Source organism: Misgurnus anguillicaudatus, chromosome 12 (assembly GCF_027580225.2).
Source record: "Misgurnus anguillicaudatus chromosome 12, ASM2758022v2, whole genome shotgun sequence".
Lineage (NCBI taxonomy): Eukaryota > Metazoa > Chordata > Actinopteri > Cypriniformes > Cobitidae > Misgurnus > Misgurnus anguillicaudatus.
In genome coordinates, this window is record NC_073348.2 from 22,583,500 (window position 1) to 22,607,559 (window position 24,060).

Consider the following 24,060-nt stretch of genomic DNA (forward strand, 5'->3'; position numbering starts at 1 on the left):
TTTGTCTTGTTTTAAGTACAAATATCAAAAAAAAAAAAAAAAAAAATTTATCAAGATGAGCAAAATTTTCTTCATGAGCAAAATTACCTAAGAAAATAAATCCTACGTTTTTAATAAATAATAATAATAATAATTATACAATTTATCTTTATTTTTCTTGAATTAAATGCTTAAGAAAAAAGTTATCTTATTTTTAAGAATTTTTTCTTACCCCATTGGCAGATTTTTGCAATAATAGATAATGAAGGCAGCTCCGAGAAATCATTCGGACAAACGAATTCTGTTTGAAATATGAACAGAGAGCGCCTTTGTTATAACTAATGCTATATTTGAAAACAACAATACTAATTTCTTACCAGAAATGCAATTAACAGGTGTAAAAAGTCAAAATATAATTTTATGTACACTAAATTTGTATTCCAGCCCCTTCTTTGGCCACCATTTTATATTTCAAACTCCACCAGGCTCGACCAATCACATTCTCCGTGCACGCCAACGCACAGAATTGTGGGACGGGACAATGAATGTATCTCAGGAGACAGCAAATAAACCTAACATGTGATTCGGACGTGCCTTGATGCCTTCATGCCTTGGAGTGCTGCCTCAGACGTAGCAAACAAAACACGCTCTGTTTAAAAGTTTGTCCATTTAGGGATACTGTAGAAACATGATGGCGACTTCTAGTGTTGGGGAAAGTTACTTTTAAAAATAACGCATTACAATATTAAGTTACTCCAAAAAAGTAACTTATTGCGTTACTTAGTTACTTTTCATGGAAAGTAATGCTTACATTACTTTTTAGTTACTTTTGTGTTACTTTTTCTTGGCTGAGGCTTGATCTCTTTCAGGCCTTGCAGGTGTTTTTTATAACTGAAAAGTTCTGCATTCAGAAATTGCATATTTCATAACAAAAATGTGGAGCTCTGGCCTGCCATCTCAGTTTCTGACTTAAACTCTTCACACACAGGCGTGTTCGCATAGAGTGCATAATGTGACTACGTTTAGTTTAATTCAGTACATAATTGTTTTTAATCAAATTAATTAAACTAAAAAAGTAACTTGCATTACTTTTTTAAATAAGTAACTCAAATATTAATGTGTATTTCAGAAAAGTAATATTATTATGTAGGCTAATCCACGTTACTTGTAATGCATTACCCCCAACACTGGCGACTTCCATGTAAGGGGGCCCACGATGTATGTAGATAAAAACAACTCATTCTAAGTTAATAAAAACAATACAGTTCATTATGTAAGGTCTTTATACACCACTAATGATATACTGTAGTTATGTACAGTATATTATATTGTATTTCTATTAAGAGATCTTTCTAAAAGCTACACAATGCACCAGGAATATTCAATTTTCTTAAAACAAAAATCCAGATAATTTACTCACCACCATGTCATCCAAAATGTTGATGTCTTTCTTTGTTCAGTCGAGAAGAAATTATGTTTTTTGAGGAAAACATTGCAGGATTCTTTCTCTTTTTAATGGACTTTAATAGACACCAACACTTAACACTTAACAGTTTTTTTTCAAGAGTTTCAAAGGACTATAAACAATTCCAAACGAGGCATAAGGGTCTTATTTAGCAAAACGATTGTCATTTTTGACAATAAAAATAACAAATATACACTTTTAAAGCACAACTTCTTGTCTAGATCCGGTCGTGATGCGCCAGGTGACCCCACGCAATACGTCATGATGTCAAGAGGTCACAGAAGACGAACGCAAAACTCCGCCCCAGTGTTTACAAATGTGTTGAAAAAGGACCGTTCCTACGTTGTTGTATGTCAACTGATACTTATTAATGTCTTTGTGTCAGTTTATTGTTTACAATGGTCCGCAAATGTGCGTTTTATATATGTAACACGTGACCTCCCTACGTCACTACGCATTTACGTGAGGGCGCGCTGGACCGGACCTAGACGGAAAGTTGTGGTTTAAAAGTGCATATTTGTTATTTTTCTTGACAAAAATTACAATCGTTTTGCTAGATAAGACCCTTATGCCTCGTTTGGGATCGTTTATAGTCCTTTGAAACTCTGTTGAAAAAAACTGTTAAGTGTTGAGTTAAGTATTAAGCATTGGGCTCTATTAAAGTCCATTAAAATGAGAAAAATTCTGCAATGTTTTCCTCAAAAAACATAATTTCTTCTCGACTGAACAAAGAAAGACATCAACATTTTGGATGACATGGTGGTGAGTAAATTATCTGGATTTTTCTTTTAAGAAAATTGAATATTTCTTTAACCAATGTATTCAGATTGTTTTTACTTGAATAAATGTAGTTTTTTGGATTGCCAGATAAAGTAGCTTGTTTAGATTTGCTGACATTTTTACAGTGTTAAAAATGGCCACCCGCAGCCCCAGTTTTACCAGGAGCTGGAATTGCACTGCACTTTTAGTGTAAATTAAGCTTATTATAGCTTGTGACTTGCGACAGACGTGAGTGCTGTTACCACCCACAGAAAGCATGCAGTAAACAAAATTCGGTGAAAAAAAAAGTTTCTTGTCATCATGGTGGCTGTAATGCATCAAATGTTAACCAAATGAAGGAGACGAGCGTTAAAACCCAGCATCTATCACACTTTTAGCATTTTTAAGATCCTTCGGGTGATTGCATCATGCTAAGCTACAGTCAAAGTATGCAACCTATAGTAGATATAATAACTGGCATACTGAATTCAACAGTAATTATGCAAATATATTGCAAATATCAAGACTTCTTAACTTAACACATATTATCATAGGAAAAGAATTATTTCAGTGGATAAAATTGTGTTCTGTGTAACATTTCACAGATTAAAAAAGATTCCTATGCTTTGTGTTATGGCAACGTAAGAAATGTGCACACAGGAACAAAGGACTTGTTTTCTGTTAAACCCAGCTACATAATAAGCATACTACATAAAACAGCGCTAGCCTAAATGAACGAATCCCTCAGTGGAGGAGATGATTTACATTGTTAATTACATTCTGCCTAGCTGAAGGAAGCACAAGGGCACGAGATGCGTAAATGAAGGCCCCTGGTAACAGATTTGCAGGGTTGGAGTGTTAACCGTTATCATCAGCATTAATATTACCATCACTCCCGCCCCCCTCAAGAAGTCTTCAGGGGCCTGCTATGTTATTAAGGGACATGGCTAAATGGAAGTCGCCTATTATTTGCACGACATCACACACAGCTATCATCCAGTCACGCGCAAGTGTGTGACTGATCGCGCGACTCTTTCAGATGGCGTGCAAAAGGGTTACAAAAATTAATTACAGGGTTTGGTTTACATTTCTCTGTGAGGCTGGTGTAAGTCCAGCAATTTTATCTGACGTCAAACGGATTTAGAAAACGATGCTGATCCTTTAGCCGAATTTCCGAGTCATTGCACAACTGTTTTAAAAAAGTATGCGAAGCATTCATGCGAGGTAGATAGAAAGTAACTTTGGGCTTTGGGCTCTGTTCACTAGATAATGAAGGTTTATTAAAAATATCTTATAATTTAAAAATACTGTAAAATATACACTCACCTAAAGGATTATTAGGAACACCATACTTATACTGTGTTTGACCCCCTTTCCCCCTCAGAACTACCTTAATTATATGTGGAACTGATTCAAAAAGGTGCTGAAAGGATTCCTTAGAAATGGTGCTCCATATTAATAGGATAGCATCTTGCAGTTTATGGAGATTTGTGGGATGCACATCCAGGGCACGAAGCTCCCATTCCACCACATCCCAATGATGCTCTATTGGGTTGAGATCTGTTTACTGTCCAATTTTGGTGAGCTTGTGCAAATTGTAGCCTCTTTTTCCTATTTGTAATGGAGATGAGTGGTACCCGGTGGAGTCTTCTGCTGTTGTAGCCCATCCACCTCAAGGTTGTGTGTGTTGTGGCTTCACATATGCTGTGCGTCATACCTCGGTTGTATCGTGTGGTTATTTCAGTCAAAGTTGCTCTTCTATCAGCTTGAATCAGTCGGCCCATTCTCCTCTGACCTCTAGCATCAACAAGGCATTTTCACCCACAGGACTGCCGCATACTGGATGTTTTTCCCTTTTCACACCATTCTTTCTAAACCTTAGAAATGGTTGTGCGTGAAAATCCCAGTAACTGAGCAGATTGTGAAATACTCAGACCGCCCCGTCTGGCACCAACAACCATGCCACACTCAAAATTGCTTAAATCACTTTTCTTTCCCATTCTGACATTCAGTTTAGAGTTCAGGTCTTGACCAGGACCACATCCCTAAATGACTTGAAGCAACTGAAATGTGATTGGTTGATTAGATAATTGCATTAATAAGAAATTTAACAGGTGTTCCAAATAATCCTTTAGTTTTTAGTTTTTATGGTAAAATACAGCTTTGTGCTTTTTATTGTAACATACAGATTTTTTTACATTTACATTTTTAAAGTAAACTGGACAGTAACATGATGATCAAAGTTTATCTAAAGTTTATTTAAAGTGACCTCTTCATGGACAATAACCAAAACTTGTATAGAATAGTGCATACAAATACAAAACACTTATTGTTAAGATATTGCCTCTTTAAATAGCTATAGTTTGAAGCTAATTTGTGACTCCTTTTAAAAAGATGAAGTCACTGTATTGTAGTTTCACATAGCTGTTTAAAATGGCACGCACATTTGATTTCTTAGCAGAGACTTGTGGCAGCCCACTCATTTCCTAATTGGAGTATTTATCAGTGATGATTCAGGAACAGATGGTTGTGCCGTTATTCTCTTTATACATCCGCAGCCCAGCAGGCATATCCACAGACAATACATGCTGTGCATTCGGACAAATATCAAGGCCAAACATTTCAGACGCCTGTGTATCTTTACAGCTTAATTGTGCCGTGATGGAAGACGTTCCTTTAGCTTCCCACAGAGAGATGCTGTCAGCACACTTTCACTTTAGCTTTGTCCTCTCTGTCACATTCATATCCACGCAGTGCCGGTACATCTCACCTTGTGCTAATTCTGACTGCGCCATTTTGCTGAGGTTTCAAACGTTAGATGTATAATTTTCAAATCTGGTATATTTTTTATTTTTTAAGTCTTTTAGAATTAAATAATGAGCATAAGCAACCTAATGATTCAATAATGTCAATCAATAAATGTATCGTAAGCAAGTATTGATAATACATGTTTTTGCTGCTTGGTGTTTACAAAAGTAAAGAAAAGAAAAGCAATGTGCATTTTTTCCAACTTAAACCTTCATACCTATTTTGAATATGATTTATTTCCTGGGTATATATATGTGTGTGTGTGTGCAAGTGTCTGCATTTTTATGCTTGCGGGGATAAATAAGCGTCTTTTAAGAGGTCTGAGGAATTCAGGGCCATGACCGGAGTCTAAGCGACACGACCATGAATGATTTACAGATCTTCTGTAGGCATACGAAATCATAAATAAGAGCCTAGGGCAAGCTTTATCAACATATAGCTTAAGCTTAATCTCCATGGTAGCGTAGTCTAAAGAATTTTGGACAATGTCAAACGCAGTTCATTTTTTACAGTGTACTCGGGTATGAGTGAGATAAAATATGTGGCATGATGCACTATTAACTCATTCCCCGGCAGCCATTTTTTTTTTGTGATTTTCACAAGAGTTTCACAAAATGACTTCAAGAAAATTTTTCTTCTAAAACATACATATATATCATATGAAAGAACACACTATTTATATTTTTTCTCTCCTTATAAACTCTTAAATATGGGTATTTTCCTTAAAAAAAATTTTTTTAGAAAAAAGCTAAAATAATTGTATTTTTGTGAAGGAATTTTGTTAGAGATCAGATTAAGAACGATTATCAAAACATATACAGAGTCTAAAATTAGTAAATAACGTTTTGGATCAGTTTTTTCACAAATTGGGTGAGATTATTTAGTGGATAATCGCGGTATTGCAGGTTAACATAAAAATTCACCATGAACACTTTTTTATGTAAAGTTTTCCCTTAATTGACGAGAAAACTGTTAATGGCGAGGAAAGGGTTAAAAAGAAAAAATTATATATATAGAATGAAAAGGAAAGAAACTACCAAAATGACTGGTATTTTGTTGTAACCTGGTGTCACTGTTCATACGTAGTATTAATAAATAACTTTCAAAAACAGAAACATATTTTTTGTATGTTTAAATAGATGCTAAAGCATACAATGTAGACACATTTGCAACATTTAATTATAGCATTATTACGTTTTACAGCTTTTTCGAAAACATTTACGAATATTTCATACCATAAAAATTGCTGTATAATTTCACTTTATTAACCATTTTATCGATAATGTTACCACACTAATCATACCCAAACCTTACCTTAAACTCACATCCTTATACACAATTTTTTATCATGCAACTTAAAGGCATAGTTCACTTTAAAATGAAAATTCTGTCATCATTTACTCATCCTCATGTTGTTCTAAACCTGTAGGAATTTCTTTTTTCTGGTGAACACAAAAGAAGATATTTTGAGAATTGATGGTAAACACACAGCAGATAGTGACCATTGACTTCCACAGTAGGAATAAAATATTTTGGAATTTTTGGATACCATCAACTGTGTGCTTAGCATCATTTATCAAAATATTTTCTTAGTCATTTATCACAATACTTACAAAATATTTTTTTCCTACTATGGAAGTCAATGGTCACTATCTGCTGTGCGTTTACCATCATTTCTCAAAATTTGTGTTTCTCTTCTTTTGTGTTCATCAGAAAAAAGAAATTCATACAGGTTTTTAACAACATGAGGATGAGTAAATGATGACAGAATTTTCATTTTAAAGTGAACTATCCGTTTAATGGGCAGAAATGTGTAGGACATTTTTGTAACAATAGGATTTAAAAAATAATTTAAGTTGCTAATACAGTCCTACCCAAAACAATCATGAACTGTTAGAAATGAAAAGTATCACAATAATTTATTTATTATGAATTTTCAAAAGCAGTACCAAGTTATACAATTTTTAAACTTTAAACGTACATCGACTGAAAGACGACAATATCACAGATCTGTGATGTACAGTAGCATGCACGAGCCAATGAGCGTTGATATCACTGCCATAAAGCAATGTCGTATTAGGGTCAGCTGGTACTGGCCACTTACTGTATGGTCACACGTTATTGTTAACATCACTGTCTAAGGTATTAGCAGTGGTAACTTTGCTTGTGCTGCTGCTAGCAGACTGCCTGAACCACAGGCGCAGGTTTGCTCACAGACAGTGTTTAATTTATCCTGGTAAAGTTCTGACTCACACATCCTTGGTCCCCATCAAATTAGGAAAGAAAACTTCTGATAGCATCTTTTATTTGCATTATTTGTCAAGATGATAGATAAATTCATTTAATGCCCCCTCGCTGTCATTATTATTAATAAAAAAAATAACATAGAGTGACTATTGCCACTTCAAGCACTGGGTACAACCACACTTTACATAAAACACACGCATTTTCTTATGAGATCATGTTGGTTTTGTGGCACAAAAGTGGCACAGTTTAGTAAATTTGTGTAATGATACTTAAATCAAGAAAAGATGGTACAAAATGAGTAAATACAAGACCAAACCATGCGGGAGCTTTAAATATTAGCAGGACCTACATACAGTAAAACATTTATACTTGCTATTTCTAAATAATGCCCATAGACACTGTATACCTTGCCGTCATTTTAGATTTGTCATTTGCTGAATCAATCACAAAAAAATTATTAAATGATCACTGAATCTACCACTTCTTGAACAAAAAATTTATTTAATTGTATACATGTACTTTAAGAGGATCTTATTAAAGTCAAGGATAACAATATACCTGCATATGACTCTGTCTTTCCGTTTACTGTTTACTCAGCCTGGCTAGTGAAGTGATTCGGTTGTTGGATGTCCTCCAGTGTCCTGCTGTGGGAAAGGCAAGGTGATTTCTGCAGGCTACAGCAGATTGAAAGGGCAGCCAAAGTCCTCAGGTTGGCGTGATGGGGGCTTTTAACTTTTTTTTCTCAGTTTATATATCATACAGTGTTGGAGGACAAAAAGCCTGAAGTCAGTTGCTATATACCTTACAGATGGTGTAGTATAAGCAAGAGTTGCTCTGCTATGCACTGGACAAGCTTGTTGGCAGGATAAATTAAATCTTATGTTAGCACACACATTCAAGCATTTTTATGTCTGTTATGACCATTCCCATTCCAGATTCATTTTTTTCTGTGTCCTTGATATCACTTTCTATTATTATCAACTAACAAAAGACAGTTTCTCTATAAAGTGTCACCACTTTTTGGTGGAAAAAAATGTAACTTATTACATAGCTTATTGGAATGCTTGATTCTGATTTTAATTTTAAAGTGGTTTACCTTTAAAACACTCTCATTTAACTCTGGATCCATCGATATACAATGGCTATCGGTAAATAATTATGTGGCTTGTTGGAATGCTTGATTCTGGTTGTAATTTTAAAGCTAATTCAAAACTGGTTTAAATCATATCTTTCAGAACGCACTCAATTTGTCTACTCTGGTACAAACAGATCTCAGTTTCATTACCACATGGTGTCCCGCAGGGGTCTATGTTGGGTCCTGCTCTCTTCAGCATTTATATGTTGCCTCTTGGGCAGATTATCTGAAAGTATGGTCTGGGTTATCATTGCTTTGCACTTTCAACCTTATCTGCTTGCTTATTGGAAATACAGGTCTGGATGAAACTGAACTTCCGACAGTTAAACTATTCAAAAACTGAAGTTCTCCTGATTGGCAGCTCAACTGCTGTAAATAGATAACTTTAAACGTACTGTGGATGGGTGCCTATTTCTTCTTCCTTCTGTACAGTTGCAGAATTTGGGTGTGATTCTTGTTGACATTTAGCACTCATTTTAAGCATGTTACTAAAATAGCTTTTATAATTTTCGGAATATAGCACGTACTGTATATGCCTGATGCAGAAAGGCTTATTAACGCCTTTATAACATTCAGCTTTTATAACAACATTTGACTTACACACCATCAGGCAGTCATATTACCGCTTTGCATTCTCAACTACATTGGCTTCCAGTTCAATCACGCATTTATTTTAAAGTTCTCATTTTAAAGGAACAGTATGTAAGAAATGTATATCAATGATTCATAAAATGGCCCTGATATGTCACTAGACATTAAGAAATCATTTTCATTTCATATACTTATATCACTGACAACAGTGGTCCGGACAGGATATTGTCATTTAAAAAGTAGAATTGCAGCCCTCAACTGATGTTTATGTTGTCATTTTTTGTATTGGCCACCAGTTGTGTGATTGCAGTACCACTTTTAGCCACAAATTTTGTGATTGCAATACCAGTGTTGGCCACAATCCTACATACTGTTCCTTTAACTTATAAAGCAGTACATGTGTTGGCCCCAGATTATATTTGTAATTTGATCACAGTGTCCACACCATCTCGGTCTCAACACTCCGCAGGTTTTTTGCCACTGTATTAAAGTCTGAGCTTGGTATATCAAAAAGTACTACAGTATATACCAAAACATATTAATTTGTCAACAGTGCCACAGTACACAACAGGAATGAACCCTACAATACAGTGTTTTTATAAAGATACAAGTGCCGTTCTTCAGCAGCCCGGCATCACAGTGGCATTTCATTTAAAGCAATACTGTCTTCATGTCTCGCAGTTCAATTACATCTTAACCATGACCCTGAACTTTTCTTTAAACATGTGAACAGTACGGCTGACTTTTAAAGTGTTTTTCAATGACTTCAGTAGACTGAGATTTATACGCAGGCAATCTCGTGTAGTCCCAGGTGATGGGTGATGAATGACACATGAACTGGGGAAAGGTGAATGCGGACTTAAAGGGGACCGGTTCATTCGACACACAGACTATTGATTTTCTCGTAGTTCACCATGCTAGGTTAATTAACACTCCCCACTCAATAAACCTCCTATACTAAATGTTACCAATATAATGCAAAGGTTTCTCAGTTGTGTGATGATTTGCATCCCTTGAGATTAAGACAAGGCCTGGTTAGGACAAGCTCTGTCCCTGGATACGCAGTATACTGATAAAACCCTAGTACTTAACATACATGCCTTTTGCTGTAAAGATCAATGCTATGCTGTTATTTGTTGTCCGTCAATGTGCGGGTCAATAATATGCTTCTAATGGGATGCGTGTCCTTGACTATATAGATTATATATTGGTTACATCTGCAGTGAATTGCTTTTTGACCACCTACTGACTCAATCGTTACAATGTTTTGGAACATATGGATCTCCTGCTGATCTAATGTATGTCCTGTGTTTGAGTATATGTCTCAACTACAGGTCCAACCACTTTCAGTTTCAGCTGTCCATACCTTGACCTTGCACTGAATAGCCTAAGGAGTGTTCGGTCCAGATTGCATCTTGTTTTTGGCCAAGAACTGTCCATTTAGACAGGAGGAGACTCTCTGATTGACATGTATCATGACCAACCACAGTTCATTTTGTTTTGACATGCTGTTTAGAGCTGGGATCATTTCCGCTGACCATAAAGACATTTTCTAAACTTTTTCAAAAAACTGTAATTCAAGCAACATTCTCCAGTCCAAAAGTACACACTAGGACCACTATTTCCAAATGACTCAACTAGAACTTTTAAAATCTTACAAAGATTTGATGCCCCCAACCTAGAAAACTTTAGCCCTAGAGTGCGCATGAAACCCTTCCAGATTTATAAATATTTCTGGTGCCGTGACCCGGAGCGGAAAACCTTACCTGCAGAGCGGATCAGAGCGGCAGGTCCTCCTTAGCTCAAGGCAGTTGGGTTTCGTCTTATCCTCGAATGAGCAGCCAGGCATGATGGTTTGCCGGCGACGTTCAGCACACGCTTTGTCCCGACATGAGCAGAAGAGCAGCGGGTAGCTGAACTCCGTTTGAACCCGGTCGAAGAACTGTCGGAGGGCCTTATGGCAGCGTTTTCGATTGCAGGGTTCCTGAGCTTGCTGTATTGGAGTTGCACGACTGCAGGTGGCCATGTACATCGAGCGTTGCCTCTTGCAGGTGTCGTTTAGATTGCAGGCCTTTGCCGCATCCAGGCAGGGGTTACAAGGCTTCCCCACATCCGAACACACATACCCTTTCGCAGAAGCCGAGTCCATGGCTGTCAGTAGACATAGAGGGAAACAGTATGGGTTAGCATGCTTGGTTAAACAGAAACAGGTGAAGTCAGGTGGAAATACGCGTGCTTATCCGGGCAACACATTGTTGCTTCATCTTTTTGACTTGCAAATGTCAATGCACATGTATTTTTCTAATAAAGGTATTTTGCTAAACAGTACAGTACAGTGAAGTAGATGAAAATAATCCAAACAAGTAAATATTCATGGTGAAATACCCCTGGCTGTGAATACATCCACCAATTTTGCTTTAAGCTTGACATATAATGACCTTTCCTGACTTTCTGATAAAAGCTACCGTGCTCTAATAGCTTTCTTTAACATGCACAGTCAGTTTTTTGGTAGTCAGGTATAGTCTTTGTCCTTTAAAGCATGTTTAATTAGGTTTCACCCAATGACAACTCTCGGAGCCATCGTTTGGCATCTTGGGAAATACAGTGACAAATTGCTCCTGCTTGTCGTTTAGAAGACATGAAGGTTTTTTTTCGTCTGAGTTTAAGGAACAAAATGTATTTCCTTTCTTTACTGAATTAAAAACCTTACAGGTTACAAGCTACGTAAGATTAAGATAGGTTTGACATTTTCACACTTCAGACTGAAACCAATCACACATGACATGATTTCTTTAAAGGAGTAGTCCACTTTAAAGATGGGGCCCATTGACTTACCATATAATTTTTTCCCTACTATAATAAGTCAATGGACCCCATCTTTAAAGCGAACTACTCCTTTAAATTCACAATCAAATTGAAATGAAAAACGTAAGTTCTTTTATACCAATATAGTGGTATTTTTTACAAATTACTTATCTGTGAGCCATTTTTAACTCTTTCCCCGCCATTGGCAAGTTAATTAAGAGAAAACGCTTCACTGCCAATGACGAGTTTTTCTGGCAATCCGTAGTTCTGCTATTTTCCACCAGGTGGCGCTCTTACACAACTTATAAAACCAGAAAGTATCCCCTTAGGGAAAACAGTTCAAACTCTGTGTATGTTTTGATCATCGCTCTGAATCTGATCTCTATCAAAAGTCCTTCACAAAAACGCAATTATCTCAGCTTTTCCTCAAAATTTTGTATTTTTAAAGAAACCTACCCATATTTGAGAGGTGATAAAAAGAGAACAAATAAAGGTATGATGAAAAGTTTGAAAGAGGAGGGTCTATTCTTTTATTTGTTATACTGTATGTTTTTAAAGAAAAACATTTACTGGAAGGCATTAAACTTTTGTGAAAATTATAAAAAAAATGCTGCCACTGGCTGGCAACATAAAAAAACGCTGACAGGGAAAGAGTAAAATGCACATGCTCTCATAATCTTTAATCAAAAATGCTAATTTCCTTCCCTCCTCGAAACAATCTCTCTTTTTTTCGGTCACAAGGAATGGCATGAAGGCGGGGCCCGGGATCGCAGCAATTAGCAAATAGCAACATGACGCAACATGACCCAACATGACCCAACTTCCAACGATCCAATAAATTCTGGATGGACAAATTCAAGTCCCGCCACCCCATAACCGCCCGTCACCATGAGGAAAATAAGACAACTTCTACTTTAGTTTCATTGTGACTGTAAAAATTACATTTAATCTCTATTATAGAATCCCTTTAATTGTTTTATGGTAACATTTACTCTGGATTTTTTTAGTTTAAAGAGCACTTTATCTGGTTTAGATGTTTAAAAGCTGATCTGAATGGTCCTTTTACCTTTCTCAAAGTTTCTTTTTGACACAAGTGTACGTGGTAAGGAGTCATGTACTTTATTTTCTACTTTTTAAAATGAACAGATTTAATAAATGCAATAGTCAGTAGTATACATATTTATTCTATTAAATATTATATATATATATACACACACACTATTTTAATTAAATATAATAAACAAAATAGTAATAACTGCAATAAAAGTAATGCAGTTGTTTTTGACTTCTTTATTATTAACTAATACAGTGAACATGACAAATCTGTAAAGATAAGGGGGAAAAAATGCAATCCAGTTGTAAGGGTTAAGTATATGATGAATCTCCGCGACGGTTCATTCTGACGCATGATATTTATGTCAGTGTCCAAAATTGTTACTCGTTTTATTCACTTCTTTCCCTTATAGTGGACTCTAATGTCATTCGCTATATAGGGAATATATTAAAGGATTGTTTTTTCTCATATTTCATCTTTAAATACACCAATTAAACTTGCAGTTTGCAAAAGGTGAATTCTTTATATTTAAGAAATGCTTTTTCGACCTGAAAAAAGTGCTAAACAGTCTTAGCATGTAGAAACGCAATTGCCAATTAGCACAACGCCGGAGCTACCTTGTTATCTCCCTAACAGACAAGGTTTTTTACAGTATCTCCAGCTCAGGGCTGTTTTCTCCAGCGCACTCACACATGTTTTATTAAAGCTAAGGGAATCAGGCAGGGGCTTCAAAACAGATCTCACTGCGGCTTTGCTTCTCACAAGGTCATGTAAGTGGAAAGTGTGCCTGTCTGCTGATTGCTTCTCTGGCAAAATATTCTTGCTCTCTTGCTAAACAACAGCTTCCCAACCATATTTCTCACCTCCATGCACAATGATCGAGAATACGAACACAATCTCATTTTGTTTCCATAAACGCCAGAATGACAGGAATGTTGTAGGGGATTAATGTAGACTTTTAATTTGACATTTTATTAGTAATCGTTTTGCCCTAATGGCAGCATTTGATATAAAGTCTATCTGATTGTATAACGCCTGTTGATTTATGTTATCAAAAGCATAAATTTACTTTCAAATTTAAAATCACTTTTGGGTCCTACCCATTCTGTATAAGGAAAACACATTTTCAGAAAAACATAATTTTAAAAGATAATGTTTTAGACAGAGATATATTTTTGCTGTGGTCAATAACTCACAAGTGTGGTCTATCAATACGAGGTGAAATTTTGAACAAATGTAAAACGACTTTAGTATAATTTTACTTTGAACATAAGTAGCGCATTCTTACTTTTGACCTTGTCAGCAGGGACAAAAGTAACACAAAATTACAGACAAGACAAGATAGATTTTTGTCTTGTTTTTAGTAAATATACATGACTATGACCTCGTAATATATGTAACTGCAAACATATTTTGTCATTTATCTTTGTAAAAATAAATTACATTATAATTTTAAATTTCAGTTTTATCAAATGTTTCAAATAGAACCGACAGTACTAACTGGAATTGTTGAAAATAAAACATTTTTTCAGTTTGAACACTATATGAAAATAAAATTAAATCAAATTATAATGACATTCATTTTCAACATATTGCAACAATATTGGCAGCGGGACAAAAGTAACAAGTGTTACTGTTGTCCTAACAGGAACTCCTGACATTTAAACCTGATTTACTTTTATTTTGAAAAACTCTGAGATGGCAAACTTCAGGAAATTACTGCTTTAGGAGTTAGCTTTCTGGACCTAAATGCGCAAAACTGTGAGGAAAAAATGCCTCTGTCAAGGGTTGCGTGCTAAAGATGCTTTCATAGTTCGAAATCCACATTTTATCAGGGCTTGGAAAAAATTGCTTTGTTACTTTCGTCTTCGTCTATTTATTTTCAACGTGAACTCATGAGAATATGTGTTTTTACATAAAGTGTGGTTGTACCACATGTTAATTTACTTACAAAAACGTATAATATCGATGTGTGGACAGAACTAATACTTTAATTATTTAAGTATTAAGAGCTTTACCCGAACGTATACAGATTTGTATGTATTCCTATTCATAATTAAAGTGCATTGGCATTTCTTACTCATATTTATGATATATTTATAGTAGTATTTTATTTCTTTTACTTAAGTCAGTTTAGTCATTTACCTAATTTATGACTTTGAAAGAATTGCATAATATTAAACAACTCGTTAAAACCTTAACATTTATAACATTGCTGTAATAATTTAACCTTTTGTAATATTTAGTTTGTTTGCCATGGCACACAAAAGACGTTTTTTTCTATTCAGTCTTCTCATATCCAATAATAATTACACCAAAACACAACATAAATTCACAAAAGATTTTTTGTTCATTTACTATAATCCATATCTTTACAATTCATATGATTGTGAAGACCAGACACATTAATAACATTGCTTTATGGCAGTGATATCAAATGTTTATTGGCTCTTGCGTGGCACGTCACAGATTTGCAACATTGCCGTCTTTCAGACAATGTACCTTTTGAAATTAGAAATGTGCACCTTGACAGAGAGAAGCCGTTAATGTTCTTGTGGATTAATAACTTTAATACTTCTCTGTATTTCATATACTATAGAGAACAAAGGCTGCAGTGCATTGTCATTTTAAGTACTTCTGGTACTGCAAAAATAAATTATTGTGATTACACTTGCCTGTCTGTTATGCTTTTAATTATAACAGTACATGATTTTATTAAACTGTTTTGGGTACACTGTAAAAAAATTCTGTAAAAATTACAGTATTATTGGGTATTACTTGCAAATAGCTGCCAGTAATGTACTGTAGATTTTACATTTATGTTATTTACTGGCAACAGTTTGTTCAAAGTTAAATGAAACATTTTCAGTCTTTATCTTCTACAGTAAGTTACTGGCAACCAACTGCATAATTACAGCAAATTTTTACAATGTTTCAGGGGTAGGACTATATTAGTGGGTTAAAATATATTCTAAATGCTATATTGTTATTACAAATTTCCTACACGTTTTTGTCCATTATGTTGCAGAATATAAAAAGAATACTTTTTTAATTTTTACTTATTTTTTTACATATTTTTATAATACATTTTAAAAATTTAAACATTTTTTGAGAAATTTGGGTTAGGGTGATAACATTGTCAATAAAATGGAAAGGGAAATTATACATCAATCTTTATGGTATGCAAGATTTGTAAATGTATTACGTTTTGTAGCTATAAAGACATAAATGTATAACTGTAGAAATTACTGTAGATTTAAATTTGTGTTATTTACTGGCAAAAGTTTGTTCAAAGGTAAATGAACATGAAACATTTTCAGTCTTTATCTTCTACAGTAAGTTACTGGCAACCAGCTGCAGCAATTTTTTACAGTTCAGGGGTAGGACTGTATTAGTGGCTTAAAATATATTCTAAATGCTATATTGTTACTACAATTTTCCTACACGTTTCTTTCCATTATGTTGCAGAATATAAAAATAATACATATTTTTAAAATTATTTTACGTATTGTTTACATATTTTTTAATAAATTTAAAAAATGTAAAAAAAATTGGGGTAGGGTTAGGGTGTTAAAATTATCTATAAAATGGAAAGGGAAATTATACATAAATCTTTATGGTATGCAAGATTTGTAAATGTTTTGGTAAATGGTAAATGGACTGCATTTATATAGCGCTTTTAACAGACCTATGGCCATCCAAAGCGCTTTACAAGTTTGCCTCACATTCACCCATTACAGGCAGCAGTTTGCCAGTAACTTACTGTAGATTTAAAATTATGTTATTGCAAACGTTTGTTTAAAGATAAATGAACATTAACAAGTTATTAACAACATTAACAACATTAACAAGCATGAGGCTGTTTTTATCATTTTATTATGTAAAAATAAAGCTTTGTTAATGTATGATGTTCATTTTTCTTTGAACAAACTGTTGGCAATAAAATAGATAAATATAAATCTACAGTAGGGTACTGGCAAACTACTGCATAACTACAGCATTTTTTTGTACTGTAAATGCTACGATTAAATGTTGCAAATATGTCTATATCGACACTTCGATAGCATTTAGCTTAGACCCATTCATTCAATGGTACCATTTAGAGATAAAGTTAGAAGTGACCAAACACATCAACGTTTTTCCTTTTTAAGACCAGTAGTTATACGAGCAAGTTTGGTGGTACAAAATAAAACGTAGCGCTTTTCTAAGCGGATTTAAAAGAGGAGCTACATGTTATGGCGTAATAGCACTTTTGGAGTACTTCGACTCGGCGCACTAACACCCTCCCTCTCCCATTATGAGATTGAGAAGGGGAGCGGACTTTTCAGGCGAGTCGAAGTACTCCTAAAAGTGCTATTACGCCATACAATATAGTTCCTCTTTTAAATCCGCTTAGAAAAGCGCTACGTTTTATTTTGTACCACCAAACTTGCTCGCACAACCACTCGTCCCAAACAGGAAAAACGTTGATGTGCCTGGTCACCTCCAACTTTATCTCTAAATGGTACCATTGAATGAATGGGGCTAAATTAAATGCTATCGAAGCGTCGCAACGCGCTCCAGCGCTTACGTGCACGCACACAGATGATAGAGGGATGTATCAACAATTCTTAGTTAAGGTAATAACATATTTTAATATTGAAAATGAGTAGACTATTCCTTTAATGGTGAGAGCAGTTCATTTTTGTTTATTGTCAAACCCAGAATCCTCATTTTTATCATTCGTACTAAACCAGTAAAACCTAATTATCAAGCATCCAGCATCTGGTAAAATCTAAAATGAATCCCCGTTAAACTTTTCTTGCTTTTAAATCTGTTGGCAGCTGCAGCACATAAACACTCTTTCATCATTTCTATCTTCGCTGGCTGTTCCACAGTAATCAATTGGCAACACTTGTTGCAAACATCCTTTAATGTTTCACTGCTTTCTCCCATGTGGCTATTTCTTTTAAAGTCCTATTCTGTTATCCTCTTATCTCCCATTCCTGTCTTGAAAATCTATCATACCCAGGTTGAACAGCAATCCCACGGTTTTTAAGAGGCAGGCAGATGTGAGCGGTCATCTGTTTTTGATAAATGAACCGAAAGGCCATGTAACAAGATGTCTGATTATTTTTTATGTTATGAATGCTTTTGCAGTGCTGTTTTGAAGCGCAAAGTGTGCTCAGAGGTGTGTTGTTTTGGTCCTGATATTCATCTTATCTTATGACAGGCGGAATGGGTTCTCTAACAAATCTTCAAGGAGAGTCAGCTTAAGGGGGCTTCACCAGGGGTGAAGGGAATTATGGGAGAAAATATTTGATTTTGCTTTGGCTTCAACACAGAGCAGAGAAAAACGGTTTCAAGCTTAATTCTCTAAACAGATGCCCTTTATGACCTCTGTCTTTGTATTTAAGTGTAACTCAGCAACTTGTCACATATACATAGTTGAAAATATATTTATTTGACATCTATATCAAATTGCTACTTGTGTGTTGTGGTATAAAGACAAGAAGTGCACCAGAAATTAGTGCAGTTAATGTGAGAATCTGCTACAGTGTGATATTGGGTTACCTTTCTGCATAAAACTTCCCTAGGGCAGTTGCAGAAGACTGTAGTAATAATTCAAGTATTTATTCATGCGTTACATATGCTTTTTATCACCGTTTACAGGCACTTAAGGAGTACCGCACGATGGAAGTGTATTATGCAAATACCAAAGGATCAGAGCTGCCCCATGTATTCAGGCCACTTAGTAGATTACTACTGCAAACAAATAGATCTATAGTGTGCTTGTTGTTCCATGTATTTAACCATTTTTTATTCTGGCAGAAAAGCTAAAAAAATAAGATGTCAAATAAATCTTTGGTGTCCCCAGAGAACCTATGTACTGTAAGTTTTAGCCCAAAATACCATATAGATAATTTATTATAACATGTTAAAATTTCCACTTTGAAGGTGTGAAATTTGCCGTTTTTTGGGTGTGTCCTTTAAAATGCAAATAAGCTGATCTCTGCACTAAATGGCAGTGCCGTGGTTGGATACTGCAGATTAAGGGGCGGTATTATCCCTCTCTGACATCATAAAGGGAGCAAAATTTCAATTACCTATTTTTTTACATGCTTGCAGAGAATGGTTTACCAAAACTAAGTTACTGGGTTGATCTTTTGCACATTTTCTAGGTTGATACAAGCACTGGGGACACAATTATAACTACCCAGTCTCACAAAATCACATTTTTTTTTTTTAGGGAAGAGATTTACATTTTATATTACATTGTGTTTATTTGTATCTAAATTAAAGTTGGCATGAAACAGGAGTTGCGATAGCCTTTATCTCCCCATCGTGACGTACACTATAAAAAGTTGAATCAACTTAAAAAATTACTTCAATTAGTCACCTAAAAGTTTTTTCAACTTAAAAAAGTTGAATAAACTTAATTTTTTACAGTTTACTTAAAGTGTGAACTGCTTCTGGGTGGGACTTGATTTCTTTTATCGGAAACTGGGAAGATTTTTTGTTTAGGAACGAGATTTATAATTTACATGTATTTTTTGTGTCTAAATTAAAGTCGACAACAGAAGTTGCGACTGTCTTTAGGTCCCTACCGTGTATCTGAGTGAATCAGCTTCTGAAATAAGGAAAAATGTGTTAAGACTTGATTTTTTCCATCGGGAACTGATTAGATTGTCCGAAGCTTGGCTAAAAAAACATATATCGATCAACTGCAGCGAGTCCCTAAAAGCCCCGCCTTCGCTATAACTCTTGACAGGAAAAGAGAATTCATTTTGAAGGGGTCTGGAGGTTACTGTTTTTGATTAAAGATTATGAGGGGACACGAATTAAGAAATAAAAAAGTGAACAGATAAATTATGTACAGTATGAAACCATTACAATATTCCATAAAAATAAGAACTGCCAACTTCGATTTCATGGTGACTTTAAAGCAGTGGTTCTCAAACATTTTCAGCGTGTGGCCCCCCCTTGTGTACAGTGCATTCCTTTGAGGCCCACCCAAAGAAAATTTATGACAAAAAAATAAAATGATAAATTAATGTATTTTATAAAATGTCATAAAACTGGGGCCCCCTGGCCCCATCTCGCAGCCCACAGTTTGAGAACCACTGCTTTAAAGGATGGCAATATAAGCGTAAAACAAATACTACAAAAAAATAAATGATCTTGCCTAACCCAGTCCATAACATTTCCTTACTATGCATCTTAAATGCCCCTGGCATGCCAAATCATTTTAAATATGGATGCACATCACGTGTATGTATTCTACAGCATCAGCAAACCTAGAGATGGGACTTTTTTGAGATGGCAACCTAGGCTGTCTAATATAAGGCTGCAGATTACCTCTCCTGTAATTTAAGAAATAGGAAACCTGAATAGTCTCCTAAGGAATTGAAAGGAAAATAGCTTTTTTGTGGTGGTGTTGGATGTAGCTTTTGTTCACAGTCATCAGTGAGACAGCAGAGGGTATTGTACTTTCCATATTTGCATTCTGTATACATTTTTTCACCTAAAGTCACAAACTGGTTGCTGCCTTCCAACAAACCATAACCCAGCGTGTCATTGAGAGGGTGGATTGTGAAAAAATTGCTATTTGAAGTCAATAAGAAATGAGAATCAAAAACTTGTTTGAGGTAAAACGAGACTTCAAAAGCTGCAATTATAGTTAATACGGTGATTTTGTTCCTTGGTGGTCATCTTGAATGGCTATCGTGACTAATACGCAATCCCATTTATATTGTATGAAATAAATTGAGGCTGTGCTTTGTTGAATGGGCAGTAACCACTGTGTAATTACTCTACAGTATAGCACTTCATTTCCCTTTCCCAAGATTATCATTTTTTTTCTTTCTTTTTGGACGTTTGATTAATGCATTTTTTCTTATAGCAATATTTTCAAATATAAATTATTATTAAGATTGCTTTATTCAAAAGCCTAAGTTGTGCTTTGTTTGAATATGCAACCCTTTGCAATGCAAAAAATGTCTATCTGGTATTGTCAGATATTATTTGCAACTGATTGTATCAGTGGCAACGTTTATTAGTTATTTTCGCTGCTTGTGGCATCACGTTTCTGTGTTGTTTGTGTTACAAATAATAGCGCACTACGAGTTTTAAAAACAAGCAATAGTTTTGTTGTTTAAAGGTCCCATTCTTTTTTAAGTTTTCTGGTTTACACGTTTTGTGAGGACATTCCTAGACGTAATGCATTTTATACTGCACAAACTGTATATTATATTCCCTTCCCCTAACCTAAACCCTATCCCCAACCATCACAGAAAACTGTCTGCTACCTTTGATTTTCAAGAAACGTCATTTTGTTTTATTTATAAGTTTATTTCCTCATGGGGACCTCAAAATGTCCCCACAAAGTCACACAAATACTGGTATATCTTTGTGGGGACAATTGGTCCCCACAAAAATGAGAATTGACACACTTTTAGTTATTTCCTACAATTTTACATGCCAATGGCTATTACCAGACAGGCAGACAGACAGACATACAGACATACACTATAAATAGGAAGATAGACAGAAAGACACTACAGATAGTTAAATAGTCAGGTGGACACATACTATAGATAGACAGACTGGCAGACAGATACTATGAAGGGAGGGAGGGACAGAAAGACACTATAGATACCTGTAGACAGATAGACAGACAGACAGACATATAGACATTATATTTAGACAGACATACAGGCAGACAGACATTATATATAAACAGACAGGCAGACAGACAGACAGAAGGACAGACAGACATTATATATAGGCAGACAGACAGAAAGAAAGAGATATTATATACAGGCAGACAGACAGACAGACATTATAGACAGACAGACAGACAGACAGACAGATAGATAGATAGATAGATAGATGTAGTTTCTCTTTTAGTTGACAGATTACAGATATGAATGAAAAGTATTCATCCTTTTCTTTGGATTTTAATGAATAACTGAATGTCTCTTACAAACTAAACTTTTGCTCATCCACAGACAGTAGCTGCCCTTGAAATTCACATTTGTTATTTGCTCAGTGGAGCCACAGACAAGATGGCAAATGTGTAGGAATGAATTCTAAACCCTTTTTTTTCATGATTTCACAGTTTGCATCCAGAGAAAAATGACAACAAATAGCTGCTGATGCAAGTAATACTTCCTTTGTTGAGTAAATACAGTTTGAGCTGTCCAACATTTCATACCTGCTAATTCAAAGTCATACTGCTACGTGAAGGTCTATAGAAATCAATTAATGACACTTGTGAAGTATGTGAAGGTTTCTGAACATGAATGACATTGCTAACATTTATAGTACAAACTGCTTTCTGTAATCACTACCCAGCATAGGTAGGTCATAAGATTTCTTCACTTACCAGAAATAATGGAGGCAAGTCGGAACTCATCAGAGAGATGCATTGGTTCATATGGAGAGGTCTCGTATAATTCTTCTCCTAAAACAAAAGATATATACAGAAATCTTATATACTGACAATGTTGGGATTTTTTGTCTTATTTTTGTGTATTATGTTGTTGAGGACCCTAGTGGACCCCGACCGCTGGTTGAGAAATAAGTCTTGATCCTAATCAGCCGCGATCGTGTCAAATGTCAAGACATTTTGTTGTATTTCTGTGGCTTTGCACTGGTTATCTCCACCCACACTAAGATCCCATTGGTACATATATTTTGACTGACTTGACAACAAATAACCATTAGAGAGACAAACTACTTGACACATCGTGTCTGGTTATGACATGTGAATTATTTGGTATTTTATCATACAGTGTTTCTGTAGCTCAACTGTTTTTTAAGACGACATCTTCAAATGTCCAGACCCATAAACTTTTATATAGTTTCAACAATGTAAAAACATTTCTCTCTCAAGAAATACCGCTCAGCAGTCTTTTGTCTTGATTCAGACTGGCAAATGATCACAAAATAGCTCCCTTGTGTTGCGTCCCTTTGGCTGAGTTTAGAAAATCAGCTGTTTTCTAATCCAGGCCTTGAGCCGTAGGCCACAGAGATGTGCAACCAATCTGCTAAGTGGTCCCAGCAGAGGTCATACAGCTATAACAATAAAAGCTATGACACTAGACCATCCACAGGCTGATGTGATCCTCTAAAAATGAAGACTCCCTGGCTAACCAAGGGGACTGTTTTATTTCACGGTCCAGCTAGTTTTTTACTTGATCATCCAGAGGACATGAGTTGTTTTGGGAGCAGAGTGTACTGTAGAGCCATGGTGAGTTTCAGTCTGGCCTGCATCGTGTCCCAATCTTAAATAGACCAGCATATGTTGTGTTTAGGATGCTGGTGTGTTGGCGTCCCCACAAGGCTTCTTAAATAGCTTAACCAGCAAGACTTCCTTGCACAGCCAATAGAAAGAGCTGGCTGGCCAGAACAGCATACCCTGCTGGTTCACCTGCTGGGCCAGCACTAACCATATTCTTTAGCATTATTTGAGCTGAAGAAGCCAAATTCAAAATGCTGTTAGAAATTTTTATTACTGATTGGTTCAAAAATTGTATTAAAATATACATTTTCTATGTTAAAGGGATAGTTTATGCCAAAATCAAAGTCAACACAAAATTACCCCCCAAGCCATGCTAGGTGTAAATGGCTTTCACACACAGTCTGAGTTATATTAAATATTATACAACAGTTCTTTCTGGTTCTCAAATCTGATTGGCTAAGAGGCGTGCAATATTCTACTGATAACGGCACAGTAACCGCTTCACCTTTCGTATCATTCCGCCACCTAGTGAATGGAGGTTCTCTAAACAGGCTCATCTCTGAATGAAAAAACTGCAGACACACACAACTGTGCTGTTTTAAATCACTCTCCGTGTGTCTCATTAGTTCACTAGCTCATAAATCAGTCTGTGAATCCCCAATCGGAAGTTATTATTCCGTCAAAGATCAGCGCTTTTGGATGTTACGTTAAAGTTAATGGGAGTAATGTCTTGTCACATCGTGTGGACGATTAACACTTGGAAAGAGGAATGTAAACACTAATTTTTTCTTATCAGAATGTGAAAACACCGTGGAACTGCAGGTAAGCACCGCAGCTTTTAAATGTGAACATTGATCATTTATTTATTCGCGACGTGACTATTAAAACATGTTATGAGATATCGCCACTGATATATTTATAAGCAGCATGCAAAACCATCTCTCTGACACATATAAAAAACAGTTTTATATAGTACTGACAAGAACGAAGCC

At 35.5% G+C, this 24,060-nt stretch overlaps 1 protein-coding gene across 1 annotated transcript in view; it reads right to left on the bottom strand.

The window, feature by feature from the left end:
* Window positions 1-24,060, bottom strand: part of gfra2b (GDNF family receptor alpha 2b) — a 70,903-nt gene that overhangs the window by 17,228 nt on the left and 29,615 nt on the right. Inside the window, exons 2-3 of the mRNA XM_055208747.2 lie at window positions 22,211-22,288; window positions 10,751-11,135 (exon numbers count right to left, since the gene is read on the bottom strand). Of these exons, the coding sequence (XP_055064722.2) occupies window positions 10,751-11,135; window positions 22,211-22,288 (463 nt within the window). The remainder of the gene's footprint in view (window positions 1-10,750; window positions 11,136-22,210; window positions 22,289-24,060) is intronic.